This window comes from Embiotoca jacksoni, unplaced genomic scaffold (assembly GCF_022577435.1).
Source record: "Embiotoca jacksoni isolate LCO1_2020_lvr unplaced genomic scaffold, fEmbJac1.0.p SCAF_24, whole genome shotgun sequence".
Classification (NCBI taxonomy): Eukaryota; Metazoa; Chordata; class Actinopteri; family Embiotocidae; genus Embiotoca; species Embiotoca jacksoni.
In genome coordinates, this window is record NW_027185375.1 from 1968729 (window position 1) to 1991509 (window position 22781).

The window sequence follows — 22781 nt, forward strand, 5'->3', positions numbered from 1 at the left end:
AAATCTTCCCGATTCCTCTTTCGTCTTCCCCCTTCATTCCTTTCTTCCGCTTTTGGATTCTTCCTGTCAGATCCCCTTTACATCAAACGTAGATTAATACCAAAATAATACTGGCTTTTTGAAACAATTAAGAAAAAATCTTGTTCTCTTGTTTTCCTTTCTAAAAAAAAAATACCAGAAAAAAACAAAAAACTATTTCATCTTGATAGCTCAAAATTTCCCTTTGCACCCCCTGCAATCTGTAAAACAGATCTGTATACACTTGATTTAGATAAGAAAAGATTCTTTCGAAAAATGTTAACGGGGGAATAAAATCTGAGGATGAGAAACACATGAGGTTTTCCCTTCGAGGGCAAACAGACATTGCAAACTGTCAGATGTACTGTATATCGAATGTTGCTCAAATCAACCACGAAGTCCTGAGTTTGGATCTCACCTGTGTAACCTCTGCGACACATCACGACACATGTTTGCCAGGCCCCAAAAAAATGACCCCAAAATCACGCAAAACGGTAATAATATAATAATCTGAACATCGTGGGGAAAGCCACATAGGACAAAATGTCGGGGAACTAAAGGAGAGCTTAGGGATAGAAAAATTCATTTCACACATTTTGGCAATGAAAATTCAACCCAAGGGTAAGGGCACCGAGCTTTCCACATCCAACCCGTAAAAGCTCCCAACAAAAATCTGCAGACGTTTTATTGTGGTATTTCCTTTTCCTATAAAAGAGGAGGGAGCGGTTGCTCACCCCCTTTGTATTTCTTTGGTGTCTTATTCAAACAATGGGAAAAGTTGCCAAGGAGACAAAGGAGGGAGTTACAGGGGAGAGACATTTCTAGAAGGCTTTTGATCTCCGACCGGTGAGGGTGAAAACCACCGGCCGACTATCACCAGGCTGTTTCTGTGGTATTTATGGTTTACGATTCCAGCTTTAAAAAGCATTTTTTTGTTTCCGACCTCAACTCGGTCTTTCAACCTCAGAATAGTATTTTCAGAATAAGACTTTGTGTTCACGTCGTCCAGTGGTTTGATTGGCAGCCGTTGGTTTCAAGGCTGTATTACAGCGAAGTGATGTGATTTTCTGAACTAAACACCCTTACGGAAAAAACACATTAAATTTCACATGTGCAAAACTCATGTGAAACATATATTTTGTCCACGGGAAACATGTGGTTTAGGCACATCATCATGGTGTAATGTAAGAAGCCCGTGTAGATTCCCAGGAGAAAACTGTTTTCCACATTTTCCCAATGTTATCATTTCCTGCAACATGTGTCACAAGTGATCACACGTGGGAAACCCGTGTTTTTTCTGCCTTTGCTTTTTTAGTATTTGTCGTCACCCACTTCGTCCTTACATCAACATGACTAATATAGTTAGTCGTCGAATTTCTCATTGCAGTGTGTCTGAAAGAAACAAAATACGAACGTACTCATAGAACTGCAGTTATGTCCAGTAACTACTATATTTACTTATTTCCTGTGCACCCGTTTTAGGGGGGGGGGGGTGACACTGCATTATTTAAATATATATTAAAAGCACAAATAGACATGCCTACAATATTGTTGCCGTATCGAGGTATTCGGTCAAAGACATCCTGATTCTGTCCATTTCGCCCACTCCAGAGAACCTATATTCTTTTACATCATGCTTACATCAGCTTTGTGCAAAGAAATCACCACAAGGGCTTCGTTATCTGCATGAGAAAACCATCTTTGAAGGAAGTGAGCGATGAATGAGAAAGAAGTGACTTCTGTACGGATTTGACCTGGGTGACGGAGAAGAGAGGAAGGGAAGAAATGAGACGGGAGCTGGACAGGAAATGACAGTCACTCCTGCCCAATCAGACGGCAATGTGATGTGGAACATGTGAGGGCTGACACAGATACAGCAGCACGGCCACGCACACGACGGGGGCATGGGAGACCGTTGGATTAAATCAGTCAGGAAACTTGAAAACTCTCAACTGCTTACATGAAGACACACACACACACACACACACACACACACACACACACACACACACACACATGCACAGACTGCACAAAATGTCCCTCTCCTTCACACAAACACAGTTTATTGAATGTCTTCCTCTCTTTGTCCACATGTTCTGGGAGTCACATGCCATTGTCCAGAGTTATGCCGGGAGCTGCCTCCTCATCAGATGATGATGTGTGTGTGTGTGTGTGTGTGTGTGTGTGTGTGTGTGTGTGTGTGTGTGTGTGTGTGTGTGTGATGAGATCAGGCAGGCAAGAAACTGTGGGAATAAGAGACCCACACACACACACACACACACACACACACACACACACACACACACACACACACACACACACACACACACACACACACACACACACACACACACTGCTATCTAATCCACGTGGGACTATTAAATCTAATAGCGGCATGTTATATCACTGATTCTTATCGAAAGGAGAACAGTACGAACCACTAACATCACCGAGCTGACAACAAAGACAGAAAGGCTATTTTTTTTTTTTTTTTTTTTTTTTTTACTGTGAGTCAACATACAGATGGTGGCGACTTCCTCTTTTTCTCTTTAAAGGATTACAGTTTATCTTGGTGAGATCATTCTGTAATACAAAGACTTCTTTTATTCAGCCTGCCTGGGCGGCCGCAACCGACGGTCATTTTCATTATCCGTTGGTTACTTTCTCGATTAATCGGTCAGTTGTGTTTGGTCGTCAACGTTTACGGCCAAAGTTTATGGTGCGGCCGAAAATGTCATGTTTAGTCTCGACCAATAACCACAACCAAAACAAATTTTGTTTATTATCATGGAGGACGAAAGAAACTAGAAAATATTCACATTTAAGAAGCTGGAATTGGAGAATTTTCGCATTGTTTTAATAAAAGAGAAAAGGCTCAAAATGATTCATCAACAATTAGAATAGTTAGCTATTAGTTTTGTGTCAATCAAATAGTCGATTAATTAACAAATCTCTGCACTTTATATTTGAAGATAATGTTGAAAAGTTCTCTTTTCATTATACATATGCTTAAAAGCATTTGAGAAGAGTTTAGAGTTTTATTATTCCAAGTTTTGACAGTTTTACTGTAAATGTATATCTGTTGCAAATATATCTTTTTTTTTTTGGTCTCCTTGATTTCCAACAATTGGTATCGGCCCTGGAAACACCAAATTGGTCAAATAAACACAACGGCCTTATTGGTGTGACTGGTAAACTTATGGTGGATAATGTTGGCCGGGCGCTAAGTGATCGACATTTTACGTCCGATCTTTAAACCTCCTGATTTTAGCTAGAAAGGCCAATAAGTGATTAACGCGAATCCGTTTTTAGCCCAGGTGATCAATCGTAGGACAAATAAAACTAAAGCTGTAAAAAAAAAAAAAAAAATCTGTTCTTAAAAAAAAACCAATTAGGGACATTTCAATCAAAACGGAACGATTTCACCACCGCGGACAAAAACCTCCACCTGACCCCCCACAGACGGACAAACAGCAGCTCCCCAGAGCGATCTGATTGGTTATCGCTTTTGGAATGTTTAAATACAGGCCAAAAATAGACCAATGGGCTTCCTGCGTGGGCAGTGCCGACATTATAACGCGGTGATGTCACCTTGTTTCCTGTCGATTGTTGGCGTTTTAGGGGGAACAGGGACCAAAAAAAAAAAAAAAATCCCAGACGGGCTCACAGTGTGTGAGTCACAACTATGGGATGACACAATCCGGTTAAAAATGCACATTAGGCAATTTGTAAAAAACGTAATAAGCTTAATTTCCAGCTGTAATACGCTGTATAAATACAATGTAAATACAGAAAAGGTGTCAATTTTAACCACAATTTGAACTTTGTCAAATTGATTTTGATTGATTTATCATTAGAATAAATAAATAAAGCAAAATAAAGCAAAATTACAAAGAACCTGCTGGTTTTAGCTTTGTAAATATATAAATTTTGATTACTATAAATTGTATAAAAATCTCTTCTTTTTTTTTTTTTTACTTAATATCACTGTAAAGGGAATTCATTTAGGTTTTAAACGAGCGGTCGGACAAAACGGGCATCACTTTGATCTGAGGCACATTTTATAGATTAAATGTTTAATCTATTCATTAAGGGAAATTAAAAGATAGATCATTCTATTTATTAAAGTCATAATTCGTGATCTGTCGAGGGTCTGTTTTGCGTGTTCATAATTGTGTCATTTTCCTCCATTAAAGAAAAAACAAGCAAGCCTATGAACACACAAGTAAACTTTTATAAGTTGGAGTTGGAAAGTGTCAGAAGTCGTGTGAGGGGGTTGTTCTGAAACAGACGGCGGTGACTTCAGGACTGGGTAACTTGCAGACTGGTGACCTACCTATTATCGAAAAATCAATAATCCTATATTGATTTTTCTTGCTGAGGAATGAGGAAACAGAGAGATACCAAGGCCAAGGTATTTACTTGGCCTCTATTAGCCAATGAAGTCATCCAATTATCCTGCTGTTTTTTGTTTTTTTGCCCTGAGTATCAAAATGTCTGATGGTTCCAGTTCTGGTCCATCGCCATCACATGTCAATCACGTTGTTGATCGGGGGGGAAAGACGCTCTCTCTCACCTGTTGTCGGTCGTGTGCCAGGGTAGTGTGTAGGGGCCGGGGTGGAGCTGCATGGCAGACGGAGGCGGAGGAGGGGGCAGGGGAGGGGAGTCGGTGGGGGGGAGGCAGGGCGGCGGAGGAGGTGATAAGGAGGAGGAGGAGGAGGAGGAGGAGGAGGAGGAGGAGGAGGAGGAGGTGGAGGAAGGGGCAGCTCCGACAACTTCGCCAGGTGCCAGGAGTGAGGTCTGATGTGAGGAACGCTGCGCCTGTTGGAGGCGAGAGAGGGGGGGAGGAAAAAACAACCCAGGTGAGCGTCAGACAAACGTGGTGGACACGCTGACCTGTGCAGGCAGGAAGTTGATGGCAATTTTGATATTAAAAGTTCAAATTTGAAACGAAACCAGCAAATTCCTACGCTGAAAGTACAAATACACCATGAACCCTCAAACGTATATGTCATATAGAGCAGTGGTTCTGAACTGGTTCGGCATCAGGACTGCCATTGTTCCTTTTTGAGCCACTTAGTTGCACAAAAGTGCAACTAAAGCTAAAAAGCCAATGGAATAAAAAGGCAGATTTCTCTTGAACGACAGGCAAACATGCTTTCGGTGATGATCATAAAATCAAAATGGAACTGTATGAAACGTGAAATAAAAAGTGAAGGCTAATCTAATCCTAAACCCATCGACAAATCCTCCAAGCCCCTGATGTGACGTGGTCGCTGTCATGACAACGCCGGCGGCGAACAGCGACGGCGCAAACGCATGTCCATCAAAATAAAAGCACGGCAGCAGAAGTTCTGTAGACTTAAATGTAAACGTTAAAAACTGCTGAAGTTTTTCCCACACACATCCAAGACACATTCAATGTGGCCCGAAAGTGGGTCACCACCCATTAGTTGGGAAACACTGATAAAGGCGCGGATAACAGTATATTAGCTGTGGCTTAATTACACTCGTAACTAAAGCGCTTAGAAAGAAAACTGCCCAAATAAGACGTCTCTAAATTCATGTGTTACAGATTGGAACCCAGTAGACTCAAAGAATTAGAACAAACTCAAAATATGTTTGACCTGAAAAGACGGAAACAAACAGAGAAAGAATACTGGCAGAACTTTACTGTCGAGGGGTCTTTAAACTGGATATATTCATATACGGCACATTGTCCATTCATCTGAGCCTTTTTTTTTTTTTTTTTAATCCACTTCAGTCCAAGTTAAGGACCAATTGAATTTCGGTGAGTCCTGAGATTTTACTTCAATGTAATAAAAGCTACTTCGGTGTTGTATTTCCTCCACGAACACTTCCAGTGTAACTTTTTTCCCTTGGCAGCGAGTTCATTTCCTTTAATACTCTGCAGATTTTTCTATTTTCTTACCTACTCTTGAATGTCTACAGGATCCTTTTCCTCAAGTAACATCTTTATATTTTTTATTTTTTTGTCTAAATATGATTTACTCTGGCACGACGGCTAAGACGACATCCTTATTTGCAATCACAGTTTCAAAGTGTCTGGGCGCATCGGGGCTCCCATAAACATCAAGACCCACCTCGCGACCTCGCCGAGCAAAATTGTGCGTAAACGGCTTCCTTACAATTTTTTTTGACTTCCGCTGCGCTGCCATTAAAAACCCATCTAACATGTACAGTGAGTTGTCCAGTCTGATCTGAGGCCAGACTTTCCTGCGTATCCCAAGATATTTCGCCGATTCCCGTATACAGACTTCCGATCCCATATGCTCGTCAGATTCAACCTCGACCCCCAGCAGACCGAGGAACAGTAAGGCCGTCTGAATTTTTTTTTTTTTAAAAACGAGAAACGAGGACAAGTCGGACATAAATGTAACATTCATGGAGTCCGAACGGTACTTCATGATGGGAATCGTATTTTTTAGAGTAACGCTTGGTCGGAAATAACTTGTACGGACAATAGAAAACTACCGTAGCTGTTGACCTTTGACCCGAGCTTCAATCAAAGTCAAAATATGAGGGTTTCATAAAAATGTGGCTGCTTTGGGACTTGACACATACCTCTCAAAAGACTCAGAGGTCAGAACATTAACCGATCAGGCCTTTTTTTCTACTGTAACCAACGTAACCAACAGGTTTGAAAGGAAAATGTTCAAATGCCAAGTAACTTTAATGACGAGCAATTGAGTACGTCAAGACGTGCAACTTGAAAATAGTGACTCCTAAGTTGACATGGCCTCGTCCACAAGGACTTGAGACGCGATTCAACTCTTAACTGACTTGGACTTTGTCTCATTTGACTTGGGACTTAACTTGAATTTGTTCCGATCCACCTTAGAAAGGAGGAGACTTAACTTTCCTCCAACTTCGCTTGGGTTTGGCTCGTTTCAGTAGAAACCGGACTTGGACTCGTCAAAAACCAATATGAGACTCAGCAAGACTCGTCTCAGCAAACTTGAGACTTGGTTTTTTATCTTTGTTGTTAAAGACTTGACCTGGACTTATTAAACATTGACCTGAGACTTGACATGGACTTATTTTGACTGCCGTAAGATTTGTCTCGGAAATGTGTCAATTGTCACTTATCAAGATTCAAACTTGATTTGGTTGACTACAGACTGGGCATTGACTTGTCTCAATTGACCAAAGACTTGACATGGACCTCTTCTTTAATGACTAGAGACTTGACGTGGACTTGTCTTTATTGGCTTGACACTTGACCTGGACTTATCTCAACTGACTTAAGACTTGACCTGGACTTATCTCAACTGACTTAAGACTTGACCTGGACTTATAAAGTGCTTTATCTGTCTTGGACCTGTGACGATTGTGTCTTATCAAGACTCAAACTTTATTTGGATGTGTCTACGTTGACGAGAGACTAAGAGCTAAAAAGACTCATACTTCACTTGAACTTGTCTTGACTGAGTTAAGACTGGATTTTGACTGGTGACTCGTCTCAAATGACTTCAAACTTGACATGGACTTTTCTTGATTGACGTGATGCTTAAAAGCATCTCTGAAAACACCAGAAATAACAGCCAGACTGTGAATTATGACGGAAATTTTAATTCCCAACAACGCGTCAAAGGGAGAGAACCATTTAGGCCCGCAAACTGACAGTCACTGTACGAAAATGTAAAATGAGACTATTCAGGGTATTTCCGAAAAAACATTCGGAGGTACAATTTTGGGAGAAGAATGCGGATCCTGGCACCACGAGGGGAAAGGAAAGGACCATTTCTGAGTATTATTGTTTATGATAAAGCGGGAGCAGGAGACCCATATCCAAAATAAACTCTCTGGTTTCCTGGTTCTGGGTCCTCAAGAGGGATTTCTATCTGACTGAGCCCGCTGATTGTTCGAGCTCGCTGACAATGTCCTTAAATTATCCCCTGAGAAAGTTTATGTAGCTCCCGCGCATGTACGTCTACGGCTGCATGTGTGTGCATGAATATGTGTGGGAACTATCCAAACTCAAGCAGACAAAATACCATTATTGAACGTACCACAAACATTAGCAGACCCCCCCCCCCCCCACCGCCCCCCACTGCCTCCACCTCCTCTCTTTCTCCGAGTTTAGCTTTCTGAGATTGATGACTGTGAAAATGAAAACAAGCGATGTGACGCTAAAGTTGGACGGACACGGAGCGTACGATAAACTCCGGAAAAATAAATGATGACAAATGTGCCGACTCTCAATTTAAGAATCTGGTTCAGAGACCTAATGTACGGTTTCCGTAGCGATGCAGGGGAGAGGGGGGGAAAAGTTCTCCGAAACCACATTACCAATGAGTGTTTTTCCAAAGTGCTGAGAGCAGCGCCTGAGGAAAAGTCAGCGACCATGTATCCCACAAATTTGGGGATTTATAATGTGAAGAACAGCACTTCGTAGATGGGAGCAAATCTGCGATAATGGGAGGCAGAGGAAATTGAAAAACAAGAACATCTATAAATAGGAGGTTTTTTACCGTTCCGCGATATGATTTTGCCCCTTTTAGTTGTTCGCTAACGTTTTGCCAGAAGAATTCATAAAAAATAGTTGGATGGATGCCTTTATCCATCCCAGGAAGCATGACTTGTAGGCCAAAATTTTTTCAAAACTAAGGCTATGTTTGCGTAAAATTATTATTTTTTTTTCAAAAGAGCTTCATTAGCGAAATAATTAAATGTGCAGTCATTTAAATGCTGTTAAAACAAGTTAAATCTGAAGTTTAAGTTTGTCAAACCAACAAGAAAAGACACCGTTAAAATGAAATATTGATTTTGTCATTTAAAAAAGACATTAAAAGGTTTTATTTGGGTTGAATCTGGATCAATTTGACCGAAAACGATTTGCTATTTTCTTTTGTAGGCCTAAAAAAAAAAAAAAAATCCAGAATGAGTTGGTTTATGGGAGTTTAATACCAAGGATGGTGTTTAGGAAGAGTGGGCCGGGAACTGTTCCTCAGTTGGGACGGCGGGTGTCCAACAAACCCTCATTTTGGTTCTCTCAAGGACTTAAGTGTGAAAATCTGCCACGCGCTATGCAGCTCCAAAGACTTCAAATCTTCAGAAAGCAAAGTGTTAAAGAAAAGCCTTTCTCATGGAAACATTCAGTTACTTCCACAAACTAGGTCACAGAAAACACACCAAAGAACCACCTGTTCCTCTCCAATTCGTATAAACCGTACAAGTACATAACACCATAATCCACAGAGCTCCTAGTCTTTCCTGTTTCTGACGCTGTAACCTAGTTGGCTACCTGCTCACCCGCTGGCAACAACAAGCCAAAGAGCAATCACATGGATCGTGTTTTTTTTTTCTACGAAGAACTCGCCGGTGTACGATGGCTAACAGCGTGTCCTCGACGCGGAAAACGGTCGTAACGAGATAACGGAGCAGTGTTGTGGTGTCGCTGCGACCCTTAAATCAAGCGGGGAATTCAATCAAGTTCTGCAAGACACGGCTGCGTCTATTTATAGACCGTGCACTCGGGGTTGTCGAGCAGGTTTACAGTCCAAGTAAGAGAAGAGCCGAGGAGTCCGACGTTAAAAAACTAAATATGTGGAAAAAAAAAAAAAAAAAAAAACAGAAGACGGCGACACTGGACAACTGTCAGAGGCCGAGGACTTATGAATTTCTGTGTCTCGCTGCTCTGAAAGAGCCTCTATGAAAGGATCCGCTGGAATGTCCCAGTTAACGGTCAGAAAACAGGCAACAGCTGACTGATACCGCAAAGGTCACCGCGCATAATCTGAGTCTCTCACACACACACACACACACACACACACACACGCACACGCACACACACACACAGCCTCAGTACAGTATGGAACGAATGCCGGACAGGCGGCCGCACAAACAGCCTCGGAGAGCGAAGGACACCAACTGCTGAGAGGAAGGACGCGGCGCAGGACGCTAAAAAGACTCCAAATAAAAGCGTCAAGCAGTCTGAAACGGTTTTGTGTCGAATCTACAAAAGAGGCAAACTTCACATTTTTCCTCCCTCGTGAGAAAATAAAAAATAAAGCTCCACAGATGGAGTTAAAGACGACTCTCAAACTCACCGCCAGCTCAAGCGTCCGCTGTGAGAAGTCCCAGCATCCCCCCCCCCCCCGAACGGCGGAGTTCAAGTTCAAAGTCTCCTCAGGAAGCCCTTCAAAACTCGCTCGGGAACAGCAACGCAAACTTCTCTACAATCCCTGTTTCTCAGCAGAGCCTCCACCTCGTGAAGTCGTCTCTGCTGAGGTGTGAGACTTGGACGCGGAGTCCGAGGTCCATCTGAAGGATAGAAGTCGGTGGCAGGTTGTGACCAAAGTGGGAAGAAGAAAAAAAAAAAGAAAAAGAAAACAGCCGCCGATCCTCACATCCCCTCTCCCTCCTTTTCCTCTCTTCCTCCTCCCTCGCTCCTCTCGCTGGAAGACAAAACATGGCTATTTCTCCCTCCTGCACTCTGCACCCCCCCCTCCCCCCCCCCTGCCTCTCCCCCCCAAAAATCTCACTCTCCCCCTGCCTCGCTCGCCCCCCTCTGCGGCAGGATGTGTGAGTCAGTGAGAGAGGAAGCATTGTGCTGGGCAGATAAAGTGGTGGACGGCTGCTAAAATAATACCCAGAGTTCCACACTGTTATTGTTTGACAGGGGGGAGGGGAGGGGGGCAAAAAAAAATGCAGAGGTACTTCCTCCTTGTGTGTGTGTGTGTGTGTGTGTGTGTGTGTGTGTGTGTGCGTGTGTGTGTGTGTGTGTGTGTGTGTGCGTGCGTGTGTGTCTGTGTGAGTGTGTGTTCATGTGTGTGTGTGTGTGTGTTTGCAGAGCATGAAAAAGAGATGGAAAGAAAGCAGAGACTGCTGGAGGGACGGTGGGTGGCTGGGGGGGTGGGGGGGGGGGGGGGGGTGGGCTTTTTTTTTTTTTCACTTTGGCAGAGAGATGAGAAAAACAAAACGTGGTGAGAGGACGGGGAATGTTAGAGGAGAGGATGGGAGGTCTTGCAGGAGGATACGAGGAATCGCTGGAGACAAACACAAGGAGTGGAGGTGATGGACGGGCTGGGGGGGCGGGGGGGGGGGGACGGGCGGCGAAATGTTATCGCTGGATGCGTTTCTGTTAACACAAAACTTCTGTCACAGGAATACGGTCGGATGGAGAACAGCTCTGAACCGCTGCACTCCCGTCACCGACGAGCCGAGATTGTCTTTCGCACTTGAAGTGAAACGCGTCATTCTCAAAAGCAGAAGGCGGCGGGTCGGCTGGGTCAAATTTGAAAAAGAGTAAACCGGACCGAGCACGATGAGCATGAGGTGAAGCTCTTTAAGTGGGCTTCACAGCTGCCACCGTAGCGTCACTGTAAGCCTTAAATAGCAATGTTTGATCATTATTATTTGTTATCATTTTTTACGTTGTTAAATAAATATAAACACTTAATGTGTTCAATATGACTGGACCTTTTTGCACTACACCCAACTCCATCAGCATCATTTGCACTAAGTGCAATTGCACCATTGTTTTAGGTGTATATATTTCTTTCTTTCTTAGCTGTATATACACGTCTATTTATGTCTGTCTGAGCTCAAGTTACAACCGGAGTCAAATTCGTTGTATTCTTGCCAATAAATCTAATTCTCATTCTGATTCTGATTCTGAAATTATGTGAAAATGCAGAGTTTTTAGTCAAATTACGGCCCACCAGTTACCCACGGCTACCACAGCACTAAGGAACTCCAGAAACCTGCACGACCCTCGTACGAGCTGCAAGTTTAACACCAGTAGAGTTTACATTTACCTGCAAATGGAGAATAAGCATCTCTTTTAAGTGCAGAGTAGTTTCTCACAAATAATGTCATTTAAAAAAAAAAAAAAAAAAAAAAAAAGCCCTCCAAACAAACCTAAAGATTTTGTTCTCCAGTAAGTGGAAGAAACTTTAAAAATAAAGTTAATCAAATTAATGTTTCCTGTTGGCCCAGGGTTTTAAAGATAGCAGCCATATTATGACAAATATCCCGTTCTAGTCTGGCTGGGAAATTTATGATGCATGTCGTACTGTCCTCCCCCTCTCACCACTCATTTCCTGTCAACTCTCAACTGCATGCTACGTTAAAAAACTTAAAAAAAAAACTTTAAAAAAAAAAAAAATACATTAAAAGCCTAGATAACTGGTTTAATCCTCCTTCGCCCAAAGACTGTAATCGTGTGACCCAGTTCAGGATAAAGTGGGTGTAGATGAAGGATGAACTTAACGAAAATAAAAAATAAATACAATTGCATCGGCACTAAAATGAGGAAAAACAACCAACCGGACTGGCGGACTCATCCCAGTTTGAGACAGTAGAGCTTCAGAAATATACTGTAGTTGGCATTTTAAAAACAGTATAAAATGAGTTCAATTCTTTTTTTTTTTTTTTCTGTGAAATGTCAGAAAAACCACAAAGAATTCCCATCACAAACTTTGCTTTGTCTTCTGCCGAGAAAAGCGCCGAAAACATTCATGTCTTCATTTCACGGCAGAATAAGACAAAGAAAAATCTGAAATTCCTCACAGTTGAGAAGCCGGAACCAAAAGACGCCGTTTTTTTCTTTTTCTTTTCTTGACAAATAATAGCCAAGATAAGTCTTAGTCAAATGATTACTTGTGAGTTTCAGTCTGAACTACACGTGTTTGTGAAAGAGGACGTTTCTTCTCATTTCAGCTGCACCAGCGAGATGTAAAAAGACAATGCTTAAATAAATCACCCCAAAACAAACGGACAAATTTGTATAGCATGACTGACTTGTGCGTTTCGCGTTCATTCGCTGCAGCCGATAAAATCTGCGTGTGACTTCTCCCTCCTTTCAGACTCAGTCGATATGTTTTGACCGGAGCGAACGGGAAGAGGTGCGAGTGTCCGACTTTCGCGGCGTTAAAAGTTTAACCGGCAGACACTTAATAACGAGAGGCCCCTCAGCGGGCTTCAAAAGGATTTCCTGGAGACTTACATCTCCCGCAGACTCCGCCGACATGTGTGTGTGTGTGTGTGTGTGTGTGTGTGTGTGTGTGTGTGTGTGTGTGTGTGTGTGTGTGTGTGTGTGTTGTGAACATGTATGCGAGCGGATTCCTCACATTCCCCGTCTTCTCTTTAAGGCTGAAGGGTTAACTATGCTCGAAAGCCGAAACAACCTCCCCTCCACCCCCCTTTGTGTTCACCTGATTAGGATCTATTTGTTTGCTTTATGGGTTTCTCGTGTGTGTGTGTGTGTGTGTGTGTGTGTGTGTGTGTGTGTGTGTGTGTGTGCGTGTGTGCGTGAGTCTGCATGCAATCAGACCCCTGTTTGTTTTCCCCTGTAGGCCCTCATCACCCTTGATTCTGGATTTCTGAATGACAAACACGCACTCAGAGATGTGCGTTTACTGTTTAGACGCACACATGTAGGCTTAGGTTTAAACACACACACACGCACGCGCACACACACACGCACGCACACACACACGCGTAGGTTTGACATACCAGGTAATCAGTACAGTGAGACTGGGCCCATACCAGAGGTCGCTGGCAGGAAGGGTGAAGTCCAGTTTAGCCTGTGCAGCACAATGCGCTGTTTGTTACCGCTCGATCCTCTGGATTGTGTGTGTGTGTGGCGGTAATCAGCCCTCTATTGAAATGTATTGCATCCAACTGAATCCAAGTGATTTAAAAAAAGAAAAAAAGAAAAAGAACATCAGTATTGTTTACGTGACCTAGAAAAGTCACCAAAGTTAAAGTGTGCTACTTTCTGCTGACACATATTTATTAATATTTATATTCATATGATATATAATTAATATTAATTATATAAATATTTATTCAAGTACTAACTCCTGGGAGCTTTATGAAATGTAGTTGAATTGAAGTCGAGGCACTGAGAGGAGTTGAAAGGTAAAAGAAAAACACACCAAAAAAATTGCGATGACAAACTGGAATGGAAACGATGCATGAAGCTGAACTGGAAGTTGAAATCCAGGTACTGTCACTGAGCAGAGGTGTCAGTCGAAGTGGAATCAGAAAAGAGGGCTGGAAGCACTGAAAAGGAGATACAAGATCAGTTGAAGCGTGATGGCAAAAGCGGTTTAATAATGTTCGGGACGCACCGAAAGAAGCTTGCGGTCAGTTACGGTGCTGAAAGAAGCGGAAGTGTCGGTTAAAGTGTTATTGGGAAAAAAATTGTTGAAGCGCTGACAGGAATTAAGATAAATCAGGTGTGATGATAAAACACTGAAACTCACTGGTAAGCACTGAGTCAAAGTGAAAGCACCGAAGGGAGTAGAAGTGTCAGATGAAGTGTGATCAGAAATAAGGCTGATCAACTGAAAGGAGTTGAAATAGATAAGTGTGATAGCCTACGAAGCTTTCAGTAAGCACCGAAAGAAGCTGCAGTCAAAGGGAAATTGCTGAAAGGTGTAGAAGTGTCAGATGAAGTGTGATCTGGAAAGAGGCCGAACCGCTGAAAGGAGTTGAACTAGTTTGAGTGTAATGGTAATAACGGGTTTCCTAAGAGTCAGCAAACACTGAAAGAAGCTGCAGTCAAAGTGAAATTACTGAAAGGACTACAAGTGTCAGATGAAGTGTGATCTGGAAAGAGGCCGAACTACTGAAAGGACTTGAAGTAGTTTGAGTGTGATGGTAATAACGGGCTTCCTGAGAGTCAGCAAACACTGAAAGAAGCCGCGGTCAGTTCAAGCGAAAGTGCTGAAAGGAGCTGAAGTGTTTCGTTGAAAAATAAAACACTGGAAGAAAATCCCCCTGTCAACTGAGTGGAATGAAGGAAACGAACGCCAGAAAACCCGACACGTGAGGCGTCTAAAAAGAATTGATCAGCTGCGGCAGGTTTTTAAAACTCCTCTACGTGACCGACTGATCGCTTCCTGCTCTTCAGACACTTGTCGTTAAGAGACAAAATACACTTCCACTTGTTTTGGTTTTTTTTTGTCCTGGAAGAAACTAAAGACGATGACAATGTGTGATTAGGATTTCATTATTTGATTTCAGATGATCTACTGTGGCACGTGAACCTTACAGTAGATCTCTCATACACTGTACATGTATTTCTAAATTTGTTTGTGGGTGATTATTTATCTCTTTCTGGTTTCCCAAGCATTAGAAACAGCATCTGCACTCTATTCTGGAACTCAAATTTAACGCCACAACATGTTTAAAATCGATATCGTTATACGTATATAGGTCATGTGCATCTCAATTCAAGTAATCAATGTAAAAATCCATTTTGTATTTATTGAAAGGTGTTTAAAGCGTTGAATTTCAGAATTCATATTTCTATCAAAATAAAAAAATCCCAACCTAACCTGCTTGAAATCCTGAATTAGGACAACAGGAAAGTGTAAAACGGTTCGGGAACATCGTTAAATCCACGTGGGCTGATGAAAATTTTTAATTAATTTTAAATTAAATCGATGGCATTTCATGTACTTAAATTGTAATTTTTATGGATGTGACGATCCCAGTTGTTCAGCCCGTTCCTCAACGACCTCCAAGTCCTTTTGCTTTATTTCTCTTTTTTCCTTTTCCAGTTGTCTCATTTGATCTCATTTATTTAATCAGCTGATGATTGTGACCTCAAAACATACACTGCTTACATTTATGATGGAAAATAGCCACCCCCAAAAAAAGACTAAAAATTACATACACATACAACGAGGCCAGCAGGATCACAAAGGCACTGGGATAAGTAGAAAATGATCTCCCATTGTCTTGAGTAGATGGATTTACAATTTCAAAATAAAATAGAGAAGATTTATGGCACTGAAAACTGCGTCGCTGGATCACTAAACTTACGCAGAAACAACCAGCAGCCTGAGAACATCATGTTCGGCTGAAGAGTTTTCATATTGCTCTTTTTAATCTGTTTTTAATCGTGTGTGCAGCTGAAAACGAAATGACTTTTTTTAAGCTTCCATCCATCGTTTACGAACGACTTCTTCGGCTGCTGATGGACGAAACATAAAACTTTTAGGAGCAGAAGGGAAAATGTCTAAAATGCCAGTTGAAAAGTTGATGGTACCTACAGTTGATGTATTGGTTCACATGTGTGTGTGCGCGCGTGTGTGTGTGTGTGTGTGTGTGTGTGTGTGTGTGTGTGTGTGTGTGTGTGTGTGTGTGTGTGTGTGTGTCCAAATCTTCCTCCAGGAATTTGTTTGTGTCTGAGACAGCATTGTCCATCCGCGTATGTATGTGTGTGTGTGTGTGTGTGTGTGTGTGTGTGTGTGTGTGTGTGTGTGTGTGTGTGTGTGTGTGTGGGGCGGGGAGTCACACCAGTGTCATGTATCATGGAGTCACAGTTTAATGGGCCAGTTAATAAAAAACCAGGTCAGAGGAGACAGATAAACTGTAGCGGACCACACGCCAAGAGGAGACACACACACACACACTCCACCAGCGACATGGATTCTCACACACACACACACACACGACACACACACACACACACACACGCGCGCTGATGCAACGCAATGTTACGGCCGCAGTGAATTATTTGTCTTCATCAATCAATCCATTTACTTTATTGTCTGTAAAATGTCACTTTACTATCTTGTTGGCTAAAGAAAAGTTGACTCGTCAATTCTGCTCTGCAACATTTGAAGTGTAAAAATAAAACATGGAAGTTTAAAGAATCAAACTGGTTCAGACTCCGAAAGTCGGCTCTCAAATCTGTCAAGAGAGGACAGGTGTCACCTGAACATACGCGTGTATGAACTAATGTTTAAGTATGTATATACCGTTTATTTTAAAGTGTAATACCACTGAGGGCCACTAGGGGCTGGCTCTTAATTTTTTTTTTTTTTTAAACCTCTAGCTCCATAGACTCCCATTCTAAAAGCATCAACTTCAGTCAATGGATCTGGTTTGATTGACATGGCTGAGTGCAGTCAGGTTTCCTCTATCGGTGGGCGGGGCGTATTGCTCTTGCTCCTCCCCTGTGCGTCCAAATATGGTCACTTCTGGCAAAAAAAAAAAAGAAAAGAAAAGAAAAGAAAAAACAAGACACCGACAGTCCAAATGTCGAACTTGAGGCTTCAAAACGACAGTTCGCAAATTAACGGGTGACGTGACGGTTTGTTGGTGCTCGGTTGCACTTCGCGAACCTACGACCAAACTTTACAGGTCCACACAGATAACTTTTTGCCCCGGGGCCAGCAAGCAGGTTAATCCGGCCCTGCCTGCTTCGTTTGTAAATATTTTAATCTGAGATTGACCAAGAACAATCAGCTTCAGTATCAGCCCTGCGGACTCTCTGAAATCAAGCCGTCTCCAAAACCGAGACGTCCGTCTTTCGCCGTTCTGTCGACGAGACATATTTATCAAGGAGAAGCCTGAGGATGATGGCAGACAAAGAGCCTGGCCACCCAGAGAAGCGGCCGCCATCGTCTCCGAGGCGACCGGCGCCGTCCGTCCCGTTGATTTAACATGTCGCAGCTGAGCTGCGACCCGCCGACTTAAACACAAGGGACGCACACTCTGTTCTGTTCACAACATTTAAACAGCGTCATGACCAAAGTGGTTTACTGTCGGGGCTCTAATCAGACCCAGAGTGGTGGAAGTGTGTGTGTGTGTGTGTGTGTGTGTGTGTGTGTGTGTGTGTGTGTGTGTGTGTGTGTGTGTGTGTGTGTGTGTGTGTGTGTGTGAGGATCCGCGTGTGAGGAAGAGGTCTTGAGGAATGCTGGGAATGTCTATTGTTCACTTTGGGAAGGAGTGATGGGGGGGCAGACTATTCTGTTTCATGGTTCTTGGCACCGCAGACCTCAGTCTTGCCCGGGTCTCCAGGGACCATGTGGTACAAAAACCCAAACAACGGGATGTGTGTGTGTGTGTGTGTGTGTGTGTGTGTGTGTGTGTGTGTGTGTGTGTGTGTGTGCGCGTGTGTGCGCGTGCGCGTGTGTACTTTTTCAGCTTCCCATCTGTCTGCGGTCAAATTCCAAACAATCAGATGAATATGTCTGCGTGTGTGTGTGTGTGTGTGTGTGTGTGCATCGACTAACGAGTAAAAAAAAAAAAAGAAAAGAAAAAAGAATCACGACTCAGCACGCAGACGGAGACGAGTTCGGACCGTCGGGAGGCCCGGAAGCGTCTTCCGGGCAAACGATGAAAACAAAACCATCCGCGTGAACACGAACAAACAAACTGTGAAATTGAGCGGCGCTGCCGGAGCGTCTCGGTGCGAGATCCTTCACAGAAATCATTCGGAAGGGATTCAGCTGCACGAGGTTTGCAACAAAACAAAAGGCTCTCTCCTCTTTCCGGTTCGGTGGTTATTATAATAACTTTAGTTTTACCCTGATTAGCACTGATGGCTGACGGGATGATCACTTCTGGCCTAAACACACCTCAGCTGTCAGTATGGGCGAGCAGAAGAATGGACAGGAAACGGCTTGAGAGGCTGAAATCTAAAACGTTTACTAAGCAACACTTTTATAAATAATTGACTATTTCAGTTATTTTTCGAAGCAAAAGTGACTGAAACTTAACGGTTCCGTCGTTCTCGCTGTGAAGCTTTGCTGATTTACTTAGGTTAATGGACAATGAAAAGGAGAGGCGTCAGCTGTTCGAGAGCTACAACAGATCCAGCAGATGGCAGCCTGGTCTCAGATGGATCTAACTGACGTGCACTCATTGAGAACAATATCTTCTCAAAATGTAAAAAAAAAAAAAAAAAAAGGCGGCTGTGGATAAATCCGGTCGACAACACAACATGACTAACAGCCTGTTTGTCTGCAGTGGGGGTAAAAAAAAAAAAAATTGGGGGGAGGGATTTTCAGAGTATTTCTATGGCATTAACGTCCTCCACGGAGCACAAACCGAAAGCGTTCGTTTGGAAAATAAAAACAAATCATGGGTGTGAAATGAATTAGGAAGAAAAGTGCCTCCTGCTGATTATCGGCCATGTCAGGAATCGCTTCGTCGCCTCTTCGCTTCGCAGCAGCTGGAGTTTGGAGTTCTCCGTCAGACTTTTTGTTCGTGTAGTTAAAATGCAGATTTCAGAAATTGAGAAAGTGGATCAGCAGCAGACGGAGCAGAATAATTTTTGATATAATTCATGATATCAGCTGATGTCATCATCAGTTGGTTCAATACATTACAATATATATCTTAAGAAATAAAAAAAAACTCATTTTTCAACAATCGCATTTGCATTTCAACGACGAAAAACAAATATGTCATGTGGTCTTAACACGAGCAGCTGCACGGTTTGGAAATAATTGAAAAATACAAAATAAAGCTGACTGAAAACGACGCATGCTGCCGTTAACTGTTAACAAAATTTAAAAAAAAAAAAAAAAAAAATGGAGATGTTAATTTAGAATTTTCAAATTCAAAACTTTCTGACCAAGAATAAGTAAACAAGATAACATGTTTTCATTCAGTGTAAAAAGTAAAGTATTGAGATTTTAAATCCAGCCCTGCATTAAAAAAAAAAAAAGAAAAAAAAAAGAAATCGAAGTTGCTCCAAAATCCAGAATTGTTGATCAAATATTTAAAGCTGAAGATAGAACATAAAAATGTTTCACAAATGCACAACCTGTTTCTGGTCTCATGTCTGTGAAGAATCTGATGATCCAAAAGTTTACAGAACAGAAATCAACTATTTTCCAGTTTGATGGAAGGAAAAATGCATTTTCATTCCTGCCTGGTGTTGTTGTTTTGTGTTGTTGTTTTGTGTTGTTGTAACTCCGTACCGTTAACATGAGTTCATAGAGATGAATCTGTTAAAAGGCTCGTGTTCGTATCTGAGTCAGACTTTGTGTCAAAACGTGTCGACATTTAATTTCACCTAAATACCCCCTCCCCCCCCAAACAAAAACAAAATCCCACAAGCCTTTTCTGTTTCAGCCACTTTCCCCCATTTCCATCCTTTCATCTTCCTCGTCCAACCGCCGGCAAAAAACAAATGTTTGTCTGATGTGGAGGGACGATGAAAGAGCTTCATCATAAGGTCCCGTTTACGCTGTCAAAACATCAAACCTGATATCGTGCCTCTCTCGTAATTATCATTCTTATTTCCTCGCTCCTGCCGCCACGACACTCTCCGGCCGACGTCGGGTCGTTTCCCGATTCGCTGAAATCTGACAGGACGTTTCTCTCTCTGTCTTCTTTTGAGGCGTGACGGAATTTGAGAGAAACTTGCCTTCAAAGGGAGGTTTTCCTCGGTTTGTGGAAGCTGACGTGGGTTCGAGGGTGAGCTGAAGGTCCCGACTGGCCGGCCGACAATTGATTAAAGACGATAAACATGAAACGGATCGATACGATAAAGATAAGTCAACGCGTGCACGTCGGGATATTAGTTTGAAATTAAAAATGTTCTTAAACTGAGACCCGACCCTAAAACAGTTCGAATTTCACACCTGAACTAGACTCTTGGTTATATTTTTTTTACTTGATTTCTTTTTACTGTTTCTACTGTTGGTCGTACATCTACCTGCAACACAAAGAGAGAAATGTCCTAACAAAGTGTATTCAACAAGTTCAAAGCCTCGTAAGTTTTGCGGTGGAATTAAAATGTTCCAATTCTCCGTTACCATGCAAAGGTGATTATTCTCCATTTTTGGTCTTCAAAAAAAACTTTATTTCTATATATTTCATCTGTAAGGACTCACTTTTAATCGTTTTTTTTTCTCGGTGGAAGCATCACATTTAACACAAGAACGTTTATATAAAAATGACCTTTTTTTCCACCCCCTTCTTTTTAAGGTTTATATTACTATTATGTGAACACAAACACACACAGCTGCACACCTGGATCCAAAGAACAGCTTCCTTTTTCTGTCAGTAGCTGCAAATAAACTGTTTAGTCTGTTTTGCTGCTTTTCCCTTAAACACAAACACAAAATTTCGCCAACGCATTTGATTCAAGCCGGACAGGAAGTCGGGAAGGGAAACTTGGGAAGAACAGGAAATGATGTGAAAGAATGTCCTCGCACCGAGAAAAATTGGCGCACGCGCACAAACACACACAAACACACAAACATGCAGTACAGTTGGATGTAACAAAGGGCCTGTGAAAACAGGAAGTACTATGGAAGAAACATTTCCAGGTCGAACCAACAAAACATCCCCGACATTCTTTCGCATCCAGAAATATATTGGAGGAAAAAAAAAAAAAAAAAATCATCAACCAACTTAAAAAACACCCCGAAATATGTAACAAGACCAAAATACTCTTTGAAAAAGGAGGGCGGCGAACATAAAGAGAAAAACTGTATCAGAGTTTATAGGAGCTGAAAAAAACCCTCTTTTGTTTCAGGGTTGTGGGAAAATATGCGTGAATACGTTCCATATTTAATATGCACAACGGACACAACGCCGCAGCAGAGGAAGTTATGCTACTGTAGCTGCATTAGGCGAGTATTTAACGCTAAACTGCACCAACTTCATGAGTTAAAAACAAAAGCAAGTAAGCTCCATTTAGTGTACAGTTATCTGATGTCAAGTTATGTGATTAAAATAATAAAGAGCCATGAATGTGGTCGAATATTTAGCCCTATAGGTCATTTTCTTATATTTGCTATGTGGCGCAACGGATAGCGCATTGGACTTCTAGCTTAAACACTGAAGAAGTGATTCAAAGGTTGTGGATTCGAGTCCCACCAGAGTTGGCGTAAGATTTAATAGATGCATATATTGATATATTTCCCACTGTGGGATTAACAAAGTCTAAATCTTTCAAGGGGAACATTTCCGCTGGGGCAGGGAAGTATTTTCAATTGTCGTTCTTTCCTTATTTCTCCCGTTTTTACCGGTGCCCGATTGCAATGCGTTACTCCCGTCAAAAGGTGGCGGCGATGCGCCCAATAGATGTCGACGAACAACATGAGGAGAGAAAAGTAAAAAAGACACGTTGCTGCCAGGCTCCGGAGCTCGCTGGTAAAAAAAAAAAAAACGCGAGGCTGTGAGAGGAGATGCCGAATAGCCCATCGATAATTGAATTGTTCAATTTTATTCATGTAGCGCCAAATCACAACACGGGTTATTTCACGGCACTTAACACGTTAAAAGTCCTGACAGCAGAACTTTACAGCATTATACAGAGAAACCGGGAAGGCTGTGGCTCAGTCGGTAGAATGGGTTGCACACTAATCGGAAGGTTGGTGGTTCGATCCCCAGCTCCTCCTGTCCACATGCCTAAGTGTCCTTGAGCAAGACACTGAACCCTAAATCGCTCCCATCATTGTACCATCGGTGTGTTGTAAGTCGCTTTGGATAAAAGTGTCAGCTAAATGAAATGTAATGAGAAACCCAACATTTCCCACACAATTGTTCCGAGCTAAAATATCGAATAGCAATTTCGCTTCGATCGACCCCGTCGCGGCATGAACAGCACAGGTGGAGCATCAACAGCGGATGCGGTATCCCAGGAGGCGTCTCCAAGCAACCGAGCCCAACAACCAAGCTGTTATCAATCACACCTGTGCTCTTCCTGCTTTGACACAAAAGTCCATTTAAGCCCCGAAGACTGTAACACATAAACTGCATCTGCACCGTCCTCAGTTTATGTGTTCCGCTGTCGACGTTCGCCGGCGGACTGGCGGACATCTTAATTAGGAGAGAATAGCGGCTGTGTTGTCCTTCTCGCCCTCGGCTGGCTCGTTAAAACGTTCGTAAAGCGTCGCTCCTGAAATAAATACATTTTTTTAAAAAATAACTAAAAGCTGACCCCAAACACTCGGCCGTCTCACCCTCCGCTGAAACGCTGGCCAGCGAATTCCTGCGGTTCACCCAATTTAGCCCGCAGGTCTGCTCCG

At 42.5% G+C, this 22781-nt stretch overlaps 1 protein-coding gene across 2 annotated transcripts in view; it reads right to left on the bottom strand.

Moving 5' to 3' along the window:
* shroom4 (shroom family member 4) overlaps positions 1 to 22781 on the bottom strand; it is a 71321-nt gene that overhangs the window by 16800 nt on the left and 31740 nt on the right. The window contains exons 3-4 of one of the 2 annotated variants that reach the window (XM_069158985.1): positions 4739 to 4839; positions 4595 to 4700 (exon numbers count right to left, since the gene is read on the bottom strand). In XM_069158985.1, coding sequence (XP_069015086.1) covers positions 4595 to 4700; positions 4739 to 4839 — 207 coding nt within the window. Of the gene's footprint in view, positions 1 to 4594; positions 4701 to 4738; positions 4840 to 10091; positions 10451 to 22781 lie in introns of those variants that run through there. The other variant, XM_069158984.1, reaches the window with a different exon arrangement.